General features: G+C 39.3%; 1 protein-coding gene across 4 annotated transcripts in view; it reads right to left on the bottom strand.

Moving 5' to 3' along the window:
• Positions 1 to 10,687: 10,687 nt before the first annotated feature.
• ATP23 (ATP23 metallopeptidase and ATP synthase assembly factor homolog) overlaps positions 10,688 to 23,517 on the bottom strand; it is a 15,124-nt gene continuing 2,294 nt past the window's right edge. Inside the window, exons 1-6 of one of the 4 annotated variants that reach the window (XM_077757448.1) lie at positions 20,499 to 20,540; positions 19,705 to 19,786; positions 16,021 to 16,203; positions 15,463 to 15,600; positions 13,092 to 13,175; positions 10,688 to 11,140 (exon numbers count right to left, since the gene is read on the bottom strand). In XM_077757448.1, the coding sequence (XP_077613574.1) occupies positions 10,937 to 11,140; positions 13,092 to 13,175; positions 15,463 to 15,561 (387 nt within the window). In that variant the 5' untranslated portion in view covers positions 15,562 to 15,600; positions 16,021 to 16,203; positions 19,705 to 19,786; positions 20,499 to 20,540 and the 3' untranslated portion in view covers positions 10,688 to 10,936. Of the gene's footprint in view, positions 11,141 to 13,091; positions 13,176 to 15,462; positions 16,204 to 19,704; positions 19,787 to 20,494; positions 20,541 to 23,517 lie in introns of those variants that run through there. The other 3 variants (XM_077757445.1, XM_077757447.1, XM_077757446.1) reach the window with 3 other exon arrangements.

Here is a 23,517-nt window from a genome sequence, read left to right as displayed (position 1 = left end):
AGATCAAGATCTGAGCCAAAATCAAGAGTTGGATGTTTAACCCACTGAGCCACGTAGGTGCCACAAGATGATGAATTTTATGTGTACGGAAGCACAATAAGAACAAATGAACAGGACAAATACACCATGCACTGCAGCTTTGGAAACAGATATTTGAGACTCCTCATTATCACAGATAACTTGTGCCCGCACTACTAAGACTACTGAAAGAGAATTCAGTTAAAATGGGAACTTTAGGGTGGACAGTTTAAGGAGGGAAAAAGTGGGTTTGGAACAATGGCTTGAAATGGGAAACTAATTTGATGGAAATAAATTTATCACATATTTAACAACATCCAAGTTAATACTATTGTTCAAACTTAGAACAAAGACTCATTGGTTATTTGACATAACAATTTTGAAAAACTTAGGAAGAATAACAACAAATGGGGGGGGTTGTGTTTTTAGCTTCCACATATAAGTGAGATCATCCAGTATTTGTCTATCTCTCTCTGTTTTATTTCACTTAGCATAATGCCCTCAAGGTGCATCCCTATTGTTGAGAGTTGCAAATTTCATCCTTTTTAATGGCTGAATAATATGTATATATGTGTGTGTACGTGTACCAATATATTCCCAATATAAACCAATTTACATTCTCACCAACAGTGCACAAGACTTCCCTGTTCCCCACATTGTAACTAGCACTTACTATTTCTTGCTCTTTCCACAATAGCCATTCTGACAGGTGTGGTTTTGATTTGCATTTCCCTGATGTTGAGTGATGTTGAGCATCTTTTCATGTGTCTGTTGGCCATCTGTGGGTCTTCTTTGGAAAAGTGTCTATTCATATCCTGCCTGTTTTTTAATCTGATTGTTTGTGGCTTTTTGCTGTTGAGTTGTATGAGGTCTTTACATATTTTGAATGTTAACTCCTTATCAGATATGTGATTTACCAATATTTTCTCTCACTCAGGTTCCCTTTTCACTTTGTCGATGGTTTCTTTTTAGTCTGATGTACATCGTATTTTCGACCCTTGTCAATCTCCTAAGTGAAAAATAGTATGTCATAGTTACACATCTCTCATTATGAGAAAAGTCACATAAGGCACCTATGTGTATTTTCTATTCATGTCATTTGCTCATTTTTCTGTTGAGTTGTTTTTTACATAGAGATAAAAATTGTATAGTCATCATTTTATTGTGAATGATATCAAATCTTTGATGACATATTATTGAAAATAGTCTTTCATTTAACTTTTTTTGAAGATTTAAAAAATGCCATTAAGTATAGCAATATCATCTTTTATGGTTTCATGATTTTTATGTTGCTTTAGGCTTTCCCATTCTAAGATGATAAAATATTCTCCCATGTTCTGGTATTTTTATGGCTTTCTTTTCTATTAACGTCTTTGATATCTATGGGATTTATTTTGGTATAAGAATGATATAGGGATTTAACTCAATTTTTTCCAGATGTCTCCAGTTTTCCCCAAACAATTTACAGAGTATTTCATTCTTCCCCACTGTTTACGTTTCTGATTTGACACTCAAGTCACATACTGTCTCCTCTTGCTAGGACCTGGGTGTGAGTTTCCTTGGGAACCAGGTACTTTGTTCAACATTATCCCATGCCATAGACCTTCTCCTTCTCCCATTGCCCCTGCTCCATTCTAAGGCCTTCACACAAAGGGCCTCCCCTCGTCTGGAAGTCTCCTTTCTTCTCCCACCCTCCTCACACTTCAGGCATCAGTGTCACTTTCTCTAAGCTGGGTGCCATGTTACATATCCCCAAATCACCGCATAGTTTTCCTCTTTGGTGGAGCCGTTCCCCACGATGATAAAAGTCCAAACTGTGTTAGTCCCATCAGTGTCCCTATGTCCACATCAGTATATCATAAACAGTGAATGCTTGATAAATATTTACTGAATGAATGCAATATTTATTTTTCCCCCTCAGGTTGATTCTCTTCCTAATGTAGTGGTTCCAGAATGAGGGGCAGCTGTGGTTCTGTCCGAGAGCCCTGAGTCCAGCCCCTTCGCTTTTCCGAGGCTCCTCGGGCCCTCGTACTCATAAGTGGCCACTCCAGCGGCCTGCTTGGCGCCCTCCAGATTTGTCCAGCTTTGACCTTACAGATTCAGATATGGAAGGTGCATATAGCTTTGGCCTTTGCACTAGGGCTCTGTGACTTACAAATTTTCAGACAAGGAAGCATATGGCAGGAGACTTTTCATGGCTCAGTTTGATCTTTTTCTTTCCTCTTTTTTTACCACCTTAGATGTGAGGCAATATGAACGCAGTTGGCACTCAGAGAAGTTGCCACTGGCCACTTAGGAGGTTGCATGATTTTTTTTTCCTTTTCACTTAGCTTTGGTACCTGTTGAATGAACACTATTGTCTTTATAAAATCCCAAATATTCTACTTGGTGCTTTCTACACAACCAAATTCTGCTCTTGAGGATTATAACTCTCACATTATAAAAGTTAGAAGCAGATATCAGCAGGGAAGAGAAAGAAGAAAGAGAAAAATACAGGTTATTAGCAGAATGCTTGCCTTTGCTTCTCAAATATTTTAAACTCAGAAAAAGTTTAAAAATTCAAGTGCAACATTATCATCAACATAAATTAACATTTAATTAATTATACACTCAGGGTATTGCTCTGAAGTGAGTTTAATTAGAAAATAACTAGGTTTGGTAATATGTTGGCTGGATATCTCTATCTCCTTGAGAAGGGAAGGTTGAATAGTTGAAATAGCGCGGTCTGACTGCTGCAGACTAAGATTGTTCCGTTTCATTCTTCAGTCTGCCTTTCCTTCTGTCTCCCAAGGGCAGAAATGGAAAACAAAACAAAACAAAACAAAAAAAAAACAATAGTTTCCTAATTGTTTAGCAAAGACTATGTGATTATACCAGTTCTCACATAGTTGTTGTTTTTTTTTAAAAAGATATTGCATTTAGAATTCAGTGCCTACTAATCTTTTTAAGTCATTCCCTCCCTTAAAAAGACTCTCAAATACAAAGAACAAACTGAGGGTTCCTGGAGAGGAGGCTGGTTGGGGAAAGTGTTAAGTGGATGATGGGCATTAAGGAGGGTACACTTGGGATGAGCACTGGCTGTCCTATGTAAGAGATGAATCACTGGATTCTACTCCTGAAGCCACGACTATACTGTACGTTAACTAACTTGAATTTAAATTTTTTTAAATGCCATCTATAAAAAAAAAGACTTTATCAGTGAAAGTCTTATACAGTTACTAATTACACAAAATAGTATAATAAATATCCTTGGATCCATCACTCAGGTTTAACAATTATCAACATTCTGCCCCTTTGTTTAGTCTATACCTCCACCTACCCTCCACCTGCCCAAATATTAACTGTACAACTTTGATAATGGATATATCTATATAGCCCACATCAAAATGAAAATACAGAACATTCCCATCACCCCAGAAAATTACTTCTGTCTTTCCAGTCACTTCTGTGTCCTCTCCCCAACACTCTAGGCAACAACTGCTGATTTTTTTTTCAAAAACTTGTTTTTGCTTGTTCCATAATTTCATACAGAATCACCATATATGTACTATCCTATATCTTATGTGTCTTTTAATTAACAAAATGTCTATGAGCCTCATTCATCTTATTACCTGTATCAATAATTCATTTCTTGGGGTGCCTGGGTGGCTCAGTCGGTTAAGCCTCCGACTTCGGCTCAGGTCATGATCTCATGGTTCATGTGGGTTCATGCCCCGCATCGGGCTCTGTGCTGACTGCTCAGAGCCTGGAACCTGTTTCAGATTCTGTGTCTCCCTCTCTCTCTGACCTTCCCCTGTTCACGCTGTCTCTCTCTCTTTCTCTCTAAGGAATAAATAAAAACATTTTAAATAATTTTAAATAATAATTCATTCCTTTTTATTGCTGTTCCATGATATGAATATGACACAATTTACTTATTCATTCTTTTGTTGAGAGACAGTTTCCAGTTTTTAGGTGTTATAAATAAGGCTGTTAACATTCTTGGGCAGGACTTTTTGTGGATTTGTTTTCATTTCCCTTAAGTAAAATAATTAGCTTAGAGTAAGAGAGTCAAAGGATAAGTGTTTAGCTTTATATAAAACTGCCAAACCTTTTTCCAAAGTTACTGTGCTATTTTACATTCCTAGCAGTAATATATGAGAGTTCTGTTTGCTTCGTATCTTAACAAATACTGTCAGCAGCCAATTAAAGTTTTGCTCTTCTTCTAGAGGGTGTGTTGTGGTTTTTCACTGTGGTTTCAATTTCTTTTTCTTTTTTTTGATGACTAATGATATTAGACATTTTTCACAATTTTTTGGCCAATTATGTNTGACTGGCGTGAGGTGATATCTCAGTGTGGTTTTGATTTGTATTTCCCTGATGAGGAAGGATGCTGAGCATCGTTTCATGTATCTGTTGGCCGTCTGGATGTCCTCTTTGGAGAAGTGTCTGTTCATATCTTCTGCCCAATTATGTATCTTCTTGTGTAAAATGTCTGTTCAAGTGTTTTGTCTCCTTTTTTATTTGGTTGCTTGTCTTTTTATTATTAAGTTAGAGAAGTCTTTATATTTTCACATGAGAGTCCCTTGTCAGATAAATGAATATTTTCTTCCAGTCTCGTGTTTGCCTATTCATTTTCTTAATATTTTTCAATGGGCAGAAGTCTTTAATTTTGAATCAAGTCTAATTTAGCAATTAGAAGTATTTTATGGTTTTTACTTCCTGTGTTTTTAACCCCGTTTGATCTAATTTGAGTTAATTTTTGTATACAGTGTTAAGTAAAGGTCTAGTCATTAGTTTGCATGTAGATATCTAGTTTCCTCAGGACCAAAAGGCCATCTTTTCCACCATTAAATGATCTTGGCACTCTTGTCAACAATCATTTGAGCACATATACAAGGGTTTATTTCTGGGGTCCCTATCTTATCCTGTTGATCTATAAGACCTCAGTTTTTTCCAAGATCATTTTGGCTATTCAGGTTCCCATCAGAACCATATGAATTTTAAGATGTGTTTTTTAATTTCTTGGAAAAAAAAGTTAATGGAACTTTTTTAGACATTGCACTGAAGCTGTAGATCACTTTGGGTAGTAGTGACATCTTAACAATGTTAAGTTCTTCCAATCCGTAAACATGGGATGCATTTCCATTTAGTCATGTCTTCTTTAGTGTCTTTATGATTTGTTGCTTTCACTGTATTGTAAATGGAATTCTTTTTTTAATTTCCTTTTCAGATTACTCACTCTTAATGTATAGAAATGCACCTGATTTTTGTCTGTTAACTTCATATCCTGCTACTTTGATGAATTTATAACCTCTAATTGTGTGTGTGTGTGTGTGTGTGTGTGTGTGTGTGTGTGATCTTGAGGGTTTTGAATAGTCAAGATTATATCATCTGCAAACAAAGATAAAAGGTAATTTTATTTCTTCCTTTCCAGTTTGGACACCTTTATTTCTTTTTCTTGCCTATTGCTCTGGTGAAGACTTCCAACAATATGTTGGGAAAAGCAAGCATCCTTGCCATGTTCCAGACCATAAGGAAAAATGTTCTGTCTGAGTATGTTTACCGTGAGTTGTACATATAAGGCTTTTATTATGTTAAGTATTTTCCTTCTCTTCCTAATTTGTTGAATGTTCTTATCCTGAAAAGGTGTTGAATTTTGTCAAATGCTCTCTTTTTTTATTTTATTTTTTTAATGTTTTATTTATTTCTGAGAGAGAGACAGCATGAGAAGGTGAGGATCAGAGAGAGAGGGAGATACAGAATCTGAAGCAGCCTCCAGGCTCTGAGCTGGCTGCCAGCACAGAGCCCGACGTGGGGCTCCAGCCCACAAACCGTGAGATCATGACCTGAGCCGAAGTGGAATGCTTAACCAACTGAGCCACCCAGGCGCCCCATGTCAAATGCTCTTTCTGCATCAACTGAGATGACCACATGGGTTTTTTCCCTTTATTACATTAATGAATCTTCACATGTTGAACTATCCTGGCACTCCAGGAATAAATCCCATTTGGTCATGGTATGTATTCCTTTTAATATGCTGCTGAATGCAGTTATTTTTCTTTTCATCAATATTCATAAGGGATTTGGGGCTGTATTTTTCTCGTAGTGCCTTTGTCTGGCTTTGGTAGCAGAGTGATTATGGCCTCAGAGTAAGCTAGGGAGTATACCCTCCTCTAAAGTTTTTCAGAAAAGTCTGAGAAGGATTGGTATTAGTTCTTCTTTAAATGTTTGGTAGAATTCATTGGTGGTGGTAGAACAATTCAGTGGTGTTTGGTAGAATTCATTTGGTAGAATTCATCAGGTCCAGAGCTTTTGTTTGTCTGAAGATTTTTGATTACTGATTAAATCTCCCTACAAGTTTAAGGTCTAATTAAACGTGCTACTTTCCATGGTGTAATGTTACATCTCTAGGAACTTGTCCATTTCATCTAGGTGACCCAGGTTGTGTGTGTACATTTGTTCACAGTACTCTCTTATCATCTTTTTTATTTCTGTAGTTTGGTAGTAATGTTCCCATTTTATGATTTTCATAACTTGAAGTCTCCCTTTTTTTCCTTAGTCCATCTAGGTTTGTCAATTTTGTTGATCTTTGGTTTTATTTATTTTCTCTACTGTTTTTCTATTCTCTATTTCACTGGGCTCTGCTCTAATGTTTATTATTTCCTTCCATCTGCTAGTTTCGGGTCTAGTTTGTTCTTCTTTTTCTAGTCCATTAAGTTGTGAAGTTAGGTTGCTGATTTGAGATTCTTCTTGTTTTTTAGCATAAGCATGTATAGCTATAAATTTTCCCTTTAGCACTGCTTTTGCCATGTCCCATCACTTTTGGTACCTTGTGGTTTTGTTTTCATCTTAGGTACTTTCTGATTTCCCTGGGATTTCTTCTTTGACCCATTGATTGTGCATTTCTTTAATTTCCACAAACTTGTACATGTTCAATTGTCCTTGTTATTGATTTCTAACTTTCATCCCTTTGTGGTCAGAGAAGATACTTTGTATGATATCTTTTTAAATATATTGATATATTAGTTTGTGGCTTAATCTATAGTCTATCTTGGAAAATGTCCCACATGCACTTGAGAAGAATGTGCATGCTGTTGGTGGTGGTTAGGACGTTCCATATATGTGTGTTAGTTCCAGCTGCTTTATTTTGTTGTTCGAGAGCTCTAAGTACTTGTCTATCTTCAGTCTGATTGTTCTATCCATTATTGAGAGTGGGGTAGTGAAGTTTCTAGCTATTATTGTAGAACTGTCTATTTCTCCCTTCAATTTTGTCCCTTTCACTTCACATATCTTGATGGGTCATTATTAGGTGTGTAAATGTTATATCTTCTTGCTCTATTGAAGATTTTATTAATATACAATATCCTTCTATGTATCTTGCAAACTTTTTTGATTTAAAGTCTATTTTGTCTGCATCACCTGGATGGCTCAGTCGGTTAAGCATCCAAATCTTGATTTTGGCTCAGGTCATGATCTCATTGTTCATAGGATCAAGCCCCACATCAGACTCTTCACTGACAGTGTGAAGCCCGCTTGGGATTCTCTCTCTCTCTGTCCCTCCCCAACTCATGTGTTCTGTCATGCTCGCTCACTCTCTCAAAATAAAAAAATAAACTTTAAAATAAGTTTATCCCTTTCATTTGTTGGTGTCACAGAATTACATATTTTTTTTAATGTTTTGTGGTTTGTTTGGTTTTGGTTTTGGTTTTTGCTTTTTCTTTTTTTCTTTTTCTTTTTTTTTTGTTTTTTTTTGAGAGAGAGAGAGAGACAGACAGACCGTGAATGGGGAAGGGGCTGAGAGAGAGAGACACACATATAATCCAAAGCAGACTCCAGGCTCCCAACTGTCAGCACAGAGCCCATGCGGAGCTCAAACCTACAAACTGCAAGATTATGACCCAAGCCAAAGTGGGACGCCTAATCAACTGAATCACCCAGTGCCCCCAGAATTACATATTTATACATTGTATGCCCCAAAACATAAACTACTAATGTTTTAATGTATTAGTCTCTAAAATTATATAGAAAAAATTGTGGAATTACAAACCATTATTTCTTCAAATATTCTCTCTGCCCCTTTCTCTCTCTTCTCTTTCTGGAACTCCCACAAGGCATGTCTTAGCCAACCTGACTGCATCCTTCAGGTCCCTTAGGCTCTGTTCCATTTTCTTCAATCCTTTTTCTTTCTGTTCCTTAGACTCAATGATTTTCATTTTCTTCAAGGTTCCTGATTCTTTCTTCTGCCTGCTCAAATCTGCCCCTGAGCCCCTCGAGTGGATTTTTGTCATTTGTTATTGTACCTTCCAGGTCTTTCAGCTTTCACTTAAATCTTCTGTTTATGATATTTCTGTCTTGTTCATATATCATTTCTTGACTTTCTCCACTTTTGCATTTAGTTCTTTGAGCATCTTTAAGACAGTTGTTTCAAATTCTTTGTCAAGTAAATCCATCAGTTTTCTTTTTTTTTCAGGGAAAGTTTCTGTTTATTTTTTCCTTTGAATGGGCCACACTTTCCTATGGATACCTTGTGTATCACTTGTATGTCTTGTGATTTGGAAGGTTTGAAAACTGGACATTTGATTCTAAGAATGTGGTTACTCTGAAAATCAGATTCTCCTGCTTCCGCAGAGTTAGCAATTGTTTTGCATTTTAGCTTTTGGTTTTGCTTTTTGTTGTTGTAGGCTGTCTCTGTGTCAAGGATCAGCATGAGGTGTAAACTTGGGTCTTCTCGGGTTTTTCTGAGCCAACACCATTTCCTGGGCATGCCTGTTGACTTTCTAACTCCCCTTGTATATGTCATTGTTTTTGAATGGTCTAGTTTCAATGGTTTTTTAATGGTCTGGCCAGTTTTTGAATGGTCTGGCTCCCAAAAGGGGAAAAGGAGGAGCAAAAAAGAAAGGCACCAACCCCTTTAATGACCCTGGAAGTCACTTCAGCCAAATGGGAAGCAGTTGGCATTGGCAAAAATGGGAGGTGACGCAATAATGCCGCCACCTCTCATCTGAACCTGTGTGTTCAGAAGCAGCGATCAGAGCAGGTCCCAAATATATGGAAGATAGGGCGCTTTTTGCCCACCATAGCTCCACAGTCTGTGTACAAGCTACTCCAGGAACACATACATAACTGCCTGGTGGGACCATATATAGAGTGGCGGGAAATGGGGAGCTACTACTAGGCGAAGAGCTGAAGTTGATCAAAATTAACTGCAATTTACCACCAAAGCCTTTTCTTGAAAGTTAGGAGCCTTCAGACTCCAGAGCTCCAAAATATTTATGTAAGATTCTGCCAGTGCAACTTTGTGTAGGTGGGAAGACAGATTTTTGTTGTTTCCTACTCTGTCATCTTCTAAGAATCCTCAACCTTGTTCTAATGTTTACTAAGTTCTTAAACTTGAGTATCACTTTATAACTTTAAATTTTAACTCTGAAGAAATGATGCTAACTTCATTGTCTTTAAATCTTTAATCAGCCACAGCTACACACAGACATCCTTCTCTTTCAGCCTGGACACAGGCCAAGAGATGTTTGCCAGGGACAAGCAGCAGCAGCAGCTACAATAGACAGGACGGCCAGTTTTCTGAATCTAAATCTCAGACATCAAGGGGCACCTGGGTGGCTCAGTCAGTTAAGCGTCTTGATTTCAGCTCAGGTCATGATCTCAGTTTCTGGGTTTGAGCCCCACATCAGGCTCTGTGCTGGCAGTGCAGAGCCTGTTTGGGACTCTCTCTCCCCACTCTCTCTGCCCCACCCCTGCTCGTGATCTCTCCTTCTCAGAATAAATAAATAAACTTTAAAAATGCTTTAATTAAAAATAAAAAGGGTGGCTGGATGGCTCAGTTGTTTAAGCATCCGATTTCAGCTCAGGTCATGATCTCACAGTTCGTGGGTTTGAGCCTCACGTCAGGCTCTGTGCTGACAGCTCAGAGCACGGAGCCTGCTTTGGATTCTGTGTCTCCCTCTCTCTCTGCCCCTCCCCCTCTCATGCTCTGTCTCTGTCTCTCAAAAATAAAAAATAAACATTAAAAAGAATTTTTTAATAAAAATTTAAAAACTTGACAAAACATTTGAGGATAATTATATTTTAAAAATCTTACAAATATATAAAAATTAAATTCAATTACATTATACATTTAATGCATTGCCTTTACAAAAGAAGAAAAATCTAATCAGGGCTGTCCCCAGAAAATTAAGACAGAGGGTCCCAACATACATGTTGAAAGAACAGGGAGAAGGGAGCCATTGATCATTAAATGAAATCATTCCCAACTTTCATTCTTTATATACTTTGAACATCTCAATAAATGTCCTATAATGAAATCAGTATATTTTTCTTTACCGTTAATGTAAATACTAACAGTAGTCATCTATCAAATTCATACAAGAGCACACTTCACAGGTTTCATAATCAAATTTTATTTTTTTTAACATTTATTTATTTTTTAGAGAGAACATGAGCAGGGGAGGGGCAGAGAGAGGAGGACAGAGGATCCAAAGCAGGCTCTGCACTGACAGCAGAGAGAGACTGATGCGGGGCTCAGACTCATAAACCGTGAGATCAGGACCTGAGCCAAAGTCAGCTACTTACGCTACCCAGGTGCCTCATAATCAAATTTTTAAATAATCACATGTAATTAAAACAAATCACAATTTTTTAAACACAAATAATAAAAAACACCAAGTACAACATAGAAAATACAAAACTGTAATTTATTTGCCTTAATGACCAAACGGTTAACTGTAAAGTTACAATGGTTGCCTTGGAGTTGAAGGCAGTTTCACTTTTACCACAGCTACTTTTTCTGAACGTACGCTAGAATCAGCATCTTCTGTGTTTTATCTGTATATAATTGATCATTTACGCTTCATAGGTTTGTCCACTTGAGAACCATATTTTCTTCATGATCATGGAAGCGCCATAATGTGAAATGTCATTGTCTTCATATATTTGAGTAATACCGATCACGGTTTTGAAAGTCTCTATGAGCATACCTCGCATAAGTCTTGTTATGCGGGATCCTTCCAAAAGGTTCATGGTCATTGAAACAAGACTCAAAAACTTCATCAACAGCCTTTCGAGCTACTTCTTTGCTGACATTCCTAACAGCCAGGATAGAAAGAATGGCTCTGTCTCGCACACAAGTCTAAGGAGAAAGAAAAGAATGTGGCTTTAAGGTTATATGGAAAGTTATCATGGAATAATGACATTTTATATAATGTCTGACCACATCAGAATTCATTCCCTTTCATATTATTTTACTAATTTCTGTCATTCTAAAGAAGAAACATTGGGGTGCCTGGGTGGTTCAGTCAGTTGAATGTCCAACTCTTGATTTTGGCTCAGGTCATGATTCCAGGGCTGTGGGATTGAGCCCTGCATTGGGCTCCATGCTGAGCGTGGAGCCTGCTTAAGATTCTGTCTCTCTTTCTTTCTCTCTGTCTCTTTCCCTCTGCCCCTCTCCCTGCTTGCACTCTTGCTCGCTCTCTCTCTCTCTAAAGTAAAAAAAATAAAATAAAATAGAAAAAAAGACAGTAGAGACATAATTCTTAAATTATGGGATATGTTTAATTCAATCTAAAATTATTTAGGTATAAGTAAGACTTCCTCCATTTTTTCATCATTTCTAGTAATATAACCAGACGTCATTCTCTGAAGTTTCAGGCAGTCCAACAGATAGTAACTTCCAATTTGCAAATATCAAAACAAAACAAAACTCTATAAATAAGGTTCTGGTTGGATTTTTAATAAAATTTAAATAGATTTAAAATACACTTTACTTCTATGTCTCTCTCCTCCTTTACTTTTCAAGTGACCCATATTAGATACCTCTTCCTTCGAGAGTGGCACTCTTCCATGGAAGCAATCGGAAACCACACATACAGACACACAAAATTTAAAGGTGTCTTAATTTTTCAGGGGGGAAAAAAGTCAAACAACCTTTTTTTTTCTAGGTATTCTTTGCATGGGTACCTAAGAAAATACTCAATCTAACGTTACATAGTAATAAGGCTAGAATGTCTCAGTATCATAAGTATGTAAAGAAACAGAAGGTCCTGCCATTCCAATTCTTAGAGACCTTTAAACCCATTTATTTCTCCACAGGCCAAAACTAAAGCTCAAAAGAATGGCATTTAGCCTCTTCATGAAAAATAACCAAATACTGGTGCTTAGGGCTGTATATCCTGTCAATCATTCCTTTTCTCTGTGTGCTCCCTATTTTCTTTCACTCTGGTCAGCATGACTGAGGCAGAGCCGCTCACTAGTATGAGAATATAAACCAGTGCTTTCGACCTCAATGACACTAACCAATGATCTTAAAAATAAACTCCAGGCCAAAAGGGGTAAGAAAGAAAGGAAGAACCACCCGGGGCTATGATAACAATTGCCAGAAAGAGGAAATTTCTCTCTTACAGGCAGAAAAATGACGGTGAAAACTTGTCTCCTGGAGCTACGGGTTTGGGAGACACGTGGATAGACCACAGTTCAGGTTTAATTCTTCCCAAATGTAACATACTTCCATTAAAACTATGATTTCAGGGGCGCCCGGATGGCTCAGTCGGTTAAGTGTCTGACTCTTGATTCCGGCTTAGGTCATGATGTCACAGGAAGATCTAGCCCCGTGTTGGACTTGCACTGACAGCACAGAACCTACATAAGATTCTCTCTCTCTCTCTCTCTCTACCTGACCCTCCCCTTCTCGCACCTACGTGCGTGCGTGCACGCCTCTCTCAAAATAAATAAATAAACTTAAAAAAAAAAACTGTGAGATTTCACCATCAGTTACTGTAACCGATGTGTGTCTCTCTGCCTCTCCCCCACTAGCACTCTGTCTCTCTCTGTCCGTCTGTCTGTCTCTCCCTCACTCTCTCTCTCAAAAATAAATATTTTTAAATTTTTTTAATTAAATAAACAAAATAATAATTTAAAAAGTAGAACTAAATTCCATCTGTTTGGCTTACACAGTATAATTTTGTATTCTTTCCATATAAATAGCTCTTTCAAATTTCAAATACTAAATGAACTTCTCATTTCTTTACTCATCATTTCCATTCATAGCACTCTGGAGGGTAAGTGATTTCGTACGTTAGTTTTACCTGATGGTGTTGTTTTAATCCAAAATGCAACCTGAATATTTCATTCACAAGCGAGCAGTCTCCACTAAGGTTAGCAGCTCGAACCTATCACAAAGACCAAGGCAAACAAAGAAAATAAGTGCTCATGCTCTATAAAAATTGTAAGAGAATCTAACATTAGCATGTTTTTCTGAGTCTGAGAACAGACTCAGTCTGAGAACAGACTCTTTTAAAGAATGTTTTAAAATTCTGACATAAGATTATTTTCAGTGATTCTTAAGAACAAGAGTAGATATTCCTGAGCTATGCTAGGCAATGCAAAATAAACTGGGGTGGGGAGGGGGTCAATCATTTATCAAAGGGAATTTTCGAAACTTTATACAATAACCTTATTGAAAGAACTAATTTCTTTTGGAACCAAAAGTCAGAAAGTGAAAGTCCATGCTCTCTACAAGATACAGTTATAGATATTACCAAAAGGACTTCATGAAAGCATTCTTTCAAAGATCTACAAACTGAACTTAAATGTGAGCTTAAAATTAAACACAAGAGTATCTAAGACTCTGAGAACCTGAACCTTCTACCGCTGGCCCCAAACACTGCAACTCTCTTAGAACCTCCCTCAGGCCTTTCTCCAGGGCCTCAACTGTCCTATGAACAATTAAGTTCCTGAAACTTAAGTTCTTAATTTTTTGAAGAATCAAGAACATTCTATTCTGGTCATGCTATGAGCATGACAGCCTGAAGTTAGGGCATATTTTCTAATTTATTACATTTTTTTTAATATAATTTATTGTCAAATTGGCTTGCCTACAACACCTAGGGCTCATCCCAACAAGTGTCCTCCTCAATGCCCATCACCCACTTTCCCCTCTCCTCCACCCCCCCCATCAACGTGTTTGTTAATTTACAATATTTTTAAGGTAAAATGCAGCTTCAATAGAAGAAAACGTCTTCTAACTACCTACACAGATGCCACAGCCAACCTGGCCATGTTTTTGCCAACACACTGCAAACAGAATGGCCTACTTGTTGTGACTTCCACAATACCATGGCCTCATTCCTCTGAGGAGTTCGAGACACTTACCACACTTTAACTGGCTAACAGGCATTAATTCTCATAACACCCAAGAAAGAGACCTATTTAAAAACTCAGGTTTCAGTCTACTCTCCAAATAATAGGAGTTATAATTAAATGCAATGGGGCTGCTTATTAATTTCAAAGGAAAGAGAAAATAATCTAAGTTATAAATATAAGCTTGAAATTTATATTAGTTTTTTGAACTTCGCAGCACACCGCACTCTTCAATTAATGAAATGCAAGTATTAAATACATACGTGTCTCTAAGAGCATAAATGTATCGCGCTTCTGAGAACGATCAATGTGCTTAATAATAAAAGAAACTTTTTATGTTGTATTTTTGAGACTAAATGTTTTACTCTTGGGAAGACAAAGCGCTTTACCGAGAGAAGGCAGCACAACAAACCAGTTAAGAACCTGGGTTATAATTGTGTCTCTACTACTTACAAATCCATGGATCTAAAAAAATGCCTTGGGGCGCCTGGGTGGCTCAGTCGGTTAAGCATCCGACATCGGTTCAGGTCGTGATCTCATGGTTCGTGGGTTCAAGCCCTTCGTCGGGCTCTGTGCTGACAGCTAGCTCAGCACCTGGAGCCTGTTTCGGACACTGTATCTCCCTCTCTCTCTGACCCTCTCCTGCTCATGCTCTCTCTCTCTCTTTCTCTCTCTCTCAGAAATAAATAAAACATTAAAATAAATAAATAAAATAAAAATTTAAAAATGCCTGACTTTCAACATATATAAAATGGGATAATAGCATCTACCTCAATGGACTGTGGTGAAGACTAAGTAAGAATCCACAAAAGGAAAAATAGTTCATTATTATCAAGTCACCACTAGTATTAGAATTTAAAGGTTATAATTCAGACAATTCTAAAAAGATGCTTAAAATTCTCTTGTATCTCAAAATTACATTTAGTTGTTAAAAATGGAAACCTAAGGGGGTGCCTGGGTGGCTCAGTCAGTTCAGTGACCAACTTCGGCTCAGGTCATGATCTCATGGTTCGTGAGTTTGAGCCCCGAGTCAGGCTCAGCGCTGACAGCTTGGAGCCTGGAGCCCATTTTGGATTCTGTGTCTCCCTCTCTCTCTGTCCCTCCCCTGCTCATGTTCTGTCTCTCTTACCTTCAAAAATAAATAAACATTTTTTTTAATTTTTATAAAAAATAAATAAATAAAAAATGGAAACCTAAGAGTGGCATGAAGCCACAACAGTATAAGAAATGGAGTATGTTTAAGTAAAGTATACATCATTAAAATGTCCAAACTCAGAGTGCTCCAGGGGGAAGAAGGATCTTTACAATAAGACTCACCTCTGAGCAGGCCAAGTGTCTGACATCGGTGAACCAGTGGACGTGAGCACGACAGTGGTCAAACGCGTGAATGAGCTCGTGGGTGACCACTCTGTTCATATGGGCCTGATTACCGATGTTGTTCTGGCATAAAACTATCTAGGAGTCACCAAAATAAGAGAAGTTCCATTACTTATACCCCTGACCCGCTTTTTGTAAATCCCATCTTGTCTCTGGCTGAGATGGCTCACCAGCTTGGGAGAGCCTCCACCCGTGCTACTCCCTCAACCCCACATCTACCCCGTCATCAAGGCCTGGCCCTAAGGTACCTGTTCTGCTAAGCCTTCCCAGTGGCCGACTTCTCCCTCTTCTCCCTGAACTACAACAGCACTTAACCGCCATCCTCGGTGAGCTGGTGGACTCCACTGCACTGTATTGGGGGAGTGGGCTTTGGAATGCAGCTGACAGATTCAAACTGCAGCTCCACTCCTCCCTAGCTTGGTGACCTTGGGCGAGTTTCTTAACTGCTCTGTGCCTCAGTTTCCTCAACTATCAAAAGGAGATCGTTAGGGTACCTACCTCATAGAATTGTGAGAATTAAATGAGAATATATGTAAACTGCTTCTTATCAAGTTTCTGAGTGAGCAATGAATCAACAATGAATGACCACCACTGTCTCATTCTACTAGAATTGCCAGGAAAACTCCTCAGAAAGACCTTCAGAAAGAAGTGCAAAAAGCCAACAGCACACTGAGCAGGACCCTATAAGAATAATAAAGACATGAGGGATCCCAGTAATAATAGTTCCCATTTATCGTGTACTTACGTGCCAGACACTGGGATGTGTGCCAGATATTTTACATACATTCATCCAACATTCATCCTTCAACTAATACTTATTGAGATCTATTAGTAGATTTATAATCTATTTATAATTTATATTCTAATTTATAATATATAATCCACTAAAGGCACTAGAAATTAATCAAACATTTACCAAGATGTTTAAATATATGCAATGACAGGTGTCATGAAGAATAATCCAAGATGTCATGAATACACACAATGAGAATGGTCTGGTCTGCAGGACTGGGAAAGGCTTCTCTGCAGACGGAATACTTAAATTGGGATCTCAGGGGTGAGGAGGAGTTAAATATGAAGGCAGGGAAGGGAGCCTTCCAGACAGGGCAACCCGTGCAGAGGGGAGGAGCACTTCCGCAACAGAGTGTCTGAGAGGCTGGAAGCAGGCCCGTAGTCCTGAAGCACAGAGCTGCAGGTGACAGGCGTGACATCAGGCTGGTGAGGTCGGCTAGAGCAAATCACTCTGTACCCTGACAACAGTGGGAAGTCACTGAAAGGGAGTAGTGAAACAGGGAGGTGCTTTTGTTTGTTTTTATCCTTCGACTCTAGTTGTAAAAATAAGCAGACGACCAAACAGGGTGCAGAGAAATTAGTTGAAGGCTAATGAGATATTCTAGGCAAGAGATAATGGTACCCGAACAGGGACAGTAAGACCCACGCCCCCCCCACCAAAAAAATATTTAGGAGGTAAATTGGACAAAAGTCGGCGATAGAACATGGGAAGGGAATCAGAGGTACAGGATGATCTCTACATTTCTACCTTGGGGAATAGAATAGATGGCTGTCCCATTCACTGAGATATGCAAAACTACAAGTTTTGGGTGAGGACACTACCAGGTTGGGTGAGGACAAGGGATGGTATCAATCATCAATTTGGACTTGGACAAGTCTGTGAGGTCTCGGGTGCCTTTAAGACATCCAAGTGTAGATATTAAGTGGGCATCTGGATGCACAGATGTGAAGTTCAAAAGAGAGCTCTGACCTAGGCAGAGAAATGAGATCCCCTTGGCAGAGTACAGAGGAAGAAAAGAAGGGGATCTAACACCGAGGACTAAGAAACTTCCACACGTAAGAAAGAGCTGGTAGAGGGAGGTGAGCTAGCAAAGAGTGTCATATACTGGAAACCAGGGGAAGAGGCATCTGACATTACCTGCTAAAGCCAAGTGAACGCCTATTACATGACCCAGCAATTCTGCTCCCGGGTAGATACACAGGAGTAACTTTTGCACATGTGCACCCGGAGATGTGAAAAATATTCACAGCAGTATTGTTCATAATAACAAAGCGGGAAACGATCGGAAACAGGGTAAACTGCAGTATGGACATATAGTGGAACACTATACAAGCGCCAAACGACATAAACCAGAGGTGTGTACAACAACATGGAAGAATCTCGGGTGTTCAAGGGCAGAATCATTACGGGAAACTATATACTGTATGATTTCATAAAACTACAAAGTATCACCCAGAACTCAAAGTATTCCATGTATAAAAGGTAAAAGCCAGGCAACTAAATAACACATTGTTTGTACATAGAGATGGTAAAACTATTCAGAACAGCAGGGAATGATTATCACAAAAGTCAGAGTAAGAAAAGGAAAGGAAATGTGATCCAAGAGGGGCTTGCAATCTTGTGAAATCCTGGTGACATTCTATTTCTCAAATCTGGTGGCAGTTACACAGGTGTCTGTTTTATTACTGAGACCAAAAGCATACGTACAGGTATCTTACTCTTCTGTATGAATGAGACACTTCACAATACAAACTATAATTTTTAAAAAATAAACAAAAGGAGTACCCAACTATGCTCAACACTACCAAGAAGTAAGATAAAAGTTCAGAATGTCCACTCTATTTAACCCCAAGGGGGGTAGAGGGGGATGAATTCACCAAGACCCATTTTGAGAGCTATTAGGTATTGTTATAATCAGTTTACAAATGAGGAAACTGAGAATAAGGCAAATAACTTGCTCAAGTCCCACAGCCAATAAGCAGGGGAACTAGATTTGAACTCAATTCTACCAGGCTCCAAGGCCCAGTCCTCTCACCCCTATGCTGTTTTTTTTCCCTCGAGATTACTGTGAAACAGCTATAAACAACCAAAATACATATAAAATTCCCCAGGAGGAAACAAGTAAGTATTGTTAAACAGGGTTATATGTTCAAGATGGGAGGCGTTACTTATAAAACCTTCATTTACCCTTATCACATGATATAATTCTTCTACCAACTCCAAGATGCTGTCAAAACTCTCCAATTACTTAAAACTAATAATAAAACATTAAAAAAAACTAATAATATTTAGGGGCACCTGGGTGGCTCAGTCAGTTAAGCATCTGACGTCAGCTCAGGTCATGATCTCACGATTCGTGGATTCGAGCCCCACATGGGGCTTTGTGCTGACAGCTCAGAGCCTGGAGCCTGTTTCGGATTCTGTATCTCCCTCTCTCTCTTACNTCTCTCTCTCTCTCAAAAATAAATAAATATTAAAAGATTTTTTAAAAACTAATAATATTTATTGAATGCTTACTGTGCTTACTCTGCTAAGCACCTTATATGAGGTACCTCGTTTAATTCTAATAACTGTTCTATGACAGATAGAACCATGACCCATATTTTCCCAGATGAGAAAACTTACTCTCCTAATCAAAAAAAAATTTTTTTAATGTTTTATTTATTTTTGAGAGAGAGAGAGAGAGACAGCATGAGCAGGGGAGGGTCAGAGAGAGGAGGAGACACAGAATCCGAAGACAGGCTCCAGGCTCTGAGCTGGCTGTCAGCACAGAGCCCGACACAGGGCTCGAACCCACGAACCATGAAATCATGACCTTAACCGACTGAGCCACCCAGGCGCCCCTCTCCTAATCAAAAATTTTCAAAGGTATTATCACTCCTCACCAGGTACAGGGAAAACTCTTTAACTAAGCATTCAAAGCCTCCCACCATATGCCTACTTTTCTTTCCAATCCTATTTCCCCATATTCCCCACGGGTTCCTACCCTTCTGCTGCACTAGACAACATGCCATTCCCCAGATATACCTTGTTCTTTCCCAACACACCACCTTTGCTCATGATACCCCTTCTTTGGGCAACAGTCTTTGTCTTCTTTGCCCCTGAAGAAGCTTTATATGCTCTAGCTGACTCTGTTGGTGTTTTTCAATTGTATCACAGTCCCACTGTGGTAACTACACCCACCTAAGAGAGTTCAACCCGCCTCAAATTTTTATCATTGTCTGTGTTCATGGCTTGTCTCCCTTATGAAAGCATAAGCTCCTTAAGAGTAAGAACCATAACTGACTCATTGTTTGAACCTTACACACAGTCTACTAAACAGAATGCCCAGCATGCGGAAGGTGCTTAGCAAACATCAGGAAAGAGAACAACTTGGCAAAAATACCTACCTGAGACATTGAAGCATCAAAACCTCCACTGACATTTCCATCACAGTCTTCACAAGAGAAGTGTCTTTCTTTGTTAACCGCACTAAAAGGCAAGAATGGATTAAAGAAGCAATGTCCAAAAGCAGGTGCAGGGGAAACAGCCCCGGGCAAGGAGCCCCGGGCAAGGAATCAGGAGCCCCGTAGCACAGAGCCCTTTCAAAACTAACACACAAGAAACCTTGGGACACCTTTAGGACTCAGCTGTCTCATCTGTAAAATAAGGAAGTCACGCCCGCAAAATCTATCCTACTTCAACTCCCACGACGCAGTTCCATAAATCATCTGGTCAACTGATTAAGACCATATTGGAAATAAGATGGAGTTGCTATCCTTGGGCAAGACTGTTAAGAAGTGGACTTCAGACGTCACTTCCTCTAATTTCCTTGAAGTTAAACAACACCTGGAAGGCTCCTACATAAGAAGCCGAGATTTCTTCTCCATGAAGGACAATGCTGAGGCTGGTAGAGTGGGAAAGCCAGGTCTGGCAATCACTTACAAGACTTTAAGTGTGGTCTTTACTAAATACTGGAGGTGAGTGGCAGAGCCAGAGACTTAGTCTTATGGTGGAAGATGTCTGAAGGGAACAAGACCTGCTTGGAAAGAATGCACCCCGTCACCACTGCCTACCATACGGAAAAGGCTTTGTGGCTGGAAGCGAAAAATCGTAAGAAGCTCGAGTTTGAAGTGTGTTTTTGTTTGCGTGTTTTTAGCAGCCAGAATATAGACCAACGCTTTAAAAAGATTTACTTACCAACCTGAGTGCTTCATGGCATCAAGTAGAAGTTTGACATACGGATCTAGAAAGATATTTGATTCGATTAAGCATGCTAATCAGGAAAAAAGAGCACCAATTAAATTCTCCAAAGAGCAGTATAGGATATTATCAAAAAGTACGTCACAAATCTCAAGGAAATAATACTATCTTAAAATTGGTAAAAGATGGATATGAAAAGACAAGCTTAAATTAACCTAAAATTAAGTCCTTGATGAAATAAAACCGTGACACGAACACCAAGATGGATACTACTAAACATCTTAAATAATATCAAAAATGCTTATACAGCCCACGTATGGTTATATGATCAAAAACATTGTATGAAAGCATATACAAAAGAACGAGGGGACTTGGGGCCTCATCCTTAGAAATGAACCGCAGCACAGTATCCAGGTTAGAGGAAGGGAGTTAAGGGGCTCACTGGCGTCTCTCCTGATCAGACCGCAGGGTGACAGTGTCCCACTCTAAGTACCACACTCTGAACAGGACCTGCCAACTGCAGCCCTTCCCCGGAGGGGAGGCAACCAGAACAGTACAGGACTGTGCTGAGTAAGAAGCACAAAAGGAGTTGTGGATGTGGAAGGAAGAATAAAAAACTTAACTACGACCACAATGTCTGAAGGGCTGTGTGGGAAGAGATTTAGTCAATATTTGTTCAGAGAACAGAACAGGACCAAAGAGTAGAAGTTACAGTATGGGAAAGGATGTTTCCAACAAGTACAGGTGTGACTACAATACACCAGGAGCTACGGGGAGCCTCAAAGAACTGGTAACCGGGTCCGACAGAGGTCTATAAACTCTCTGGCCAGTGACGGCCCCCCGGTCTTCCAGTGTGGAGGTGCAAAGGCCTAGATGACTCCTGAGGGAACTTCCACTTCTTTTTTGGTTTTTTTTTTAACATTATATTCATTTTTTGAGAGACCGAGAAACACAGAGCGTGAGTGGGGGAGGGGCAGAGAGAGGGAGACACAAAATCCAAAGGAGGCTCCAGGCTCTGAGCTGTCAGCACAGAGCCCAGGGCAGGGCTCAAAGTCACGGACCATGAGATCATGACCTGAGCTGAAGCTAGACGCTTAACCGACTGAGCCACCCAGGCGCCCTGGGACCTTCCACTTCTAAGCATCTGTTAGGCTATAATAATTACGGGAAAGTAAAACAAACCCAAATGCCTCTAATATCAACTTTCCACATAACGGTCTTATCTGAGTGCATAAATGCACAACGTACTATATGACATAAGCAAAAAATTAGAAAAAGAAACCAAGGTTGTTTTTTTTTAAGTGCTGAAAGTAAAAACAAGTGAGTAAAAGAAAAGTAGGGAGATGAAAAAGATAGGTATACATTACTGTTTTATTTAACCTGACCCCTCTTAAGAGTATTAACAGTAAAACAATTAGTAATAAGTATTTTTTTAGTGTACATCAGGCATCAGGAACCATATTAAGTGTTTTATTATTCAAGCAACTAAGAGTTTTACAAAGTTGAAGTGGGTTCCAAAGTCTATAGTACTCTTCCTAAAATAATAATAACAGTTTTACTATTATTATTATATTATTATTATTATTATTATTGCAGGGAGCACAGTGGTTTGATACTTCAGACAGGACCTGCAGTATTTAGAATGGATTTGCGCTGGGTGTTATATGCAAGCGATGAAGCACTAAATTCTACTCCTGAAACCATCATTACACTATATATTAACTAATTTGGATTTAAATTTAAAAGAGAGAGAGAGAGAGAAAACAAAAGATCTTTGAGGCCGAGTCCCAGGTTCAGGATTGTAAAGCTATAGGTTGATGCTTTAATACCACTAACACTTCTCCCAGCAGCCCTCCAGGGAGAGTTGAGACTTGCTAATTCCTATTGGGGTTCATGTTCAGCACCCCACCCTCCTCACACCCTATCTCTACATCTCCTCCACTGTTGTCTCTTCCACTGTAAGCACAGTTAGCCATTACTCAGCTCCTGATATGGTCACAATCTACATTCATAAAATCTATTCCTCACAACAACCCTAAATGAGGTATTTTTATCCCTACCCTTCCCTTTCTGTGTGTGCAGACAAAGAGAGAGGGATCAGGAAGTTAAGTCAGTCTTCCACACCGGATAAGGAGAGAGACCAGAATCTGAACCTATGTTTAACTCTGCAGCCCATGCTCCTTCCACTGCATTCCACTTAACCCTCTAAAATGCACAGTCCGGGTCCTTACTCATCTTTCTATTTCCCCACACCAGAAACCAAGAGGCATTCGATACATATTTCCAAGTGAACACAACCTCATCATTCCCATTACCCCCTTACCCCTCCCCCCTCCCTGGATTCCTTAACATGCAGGTAATCTCAAGAAGGCTGGAAAATCTCTAGGTGGTTGAACTATGATTGGCCAGTTGTGAAGTAGTAACCTTGCTTTAGGACAAGTAGGTTTACGACTTTGATTTTCTAACTGTATCTGAAGTAAACTTAGGAAGTCCATGTCAATGTAAAGGAGTTAAAAAATCTCGAGTGTAATGTCCCTGGGACTGGAGAAATTGATCAGCAGGTAGTTGTGTCCTATTTAACCCACAGCAGTGATTCCTGACTCTTTGGGGATCGTTGGCCTCTTCCAGAATATGATGAAGCCAGAAGTCTCTCCCCAGAAAAATGTACTAAGGTGCATACACACGGTTTCATAGTCCATTTCAGAGGTTTCTACTCTGGGAACCCATTCATGTATGAAGGTTAAGAACCCCTTCCAACGAAAGTAGTTTGCAAAACAGTTTTTTGTCTGCCAGGAGTAATGCCTTAATTAAGACACTGCTTGGCCCACACTCTGAAGTCCCCATACTGCCGTATAATTTACAGGAGAAATCGGAGGATCTGTCAGACCTGTGAGTATGACTGAAAAGGGCAAACTCCTACCCTACTCCTCCCTCAATCCGCAAGCAAGAGCCCAGCTGAAAGGCTTCACCACCACCTCTGATAGGGAAACTGAGGCCCAAACCCTGCCCCCCAACCCTCC

This window comes from Crocuta crocuta, unplaced genomic scaffold, assembly GCF_008692635.1.
Source record: "Crocuta crocuta isolate KB4526 unplaced genomic scaffold, BGI_CrCroc_1.0 scaffold549, whole genome shotgun sequence".
Classification (NCBI taxonomy): Eukaryota; Metazoa; Chordata; class Mammalia; order Carnivora; family Hyaenidae; genus Crocuta; species Crocuta crocuta.
This window is presented reverse-complemented; position numbering and strand designations above follow the sequence as displayed.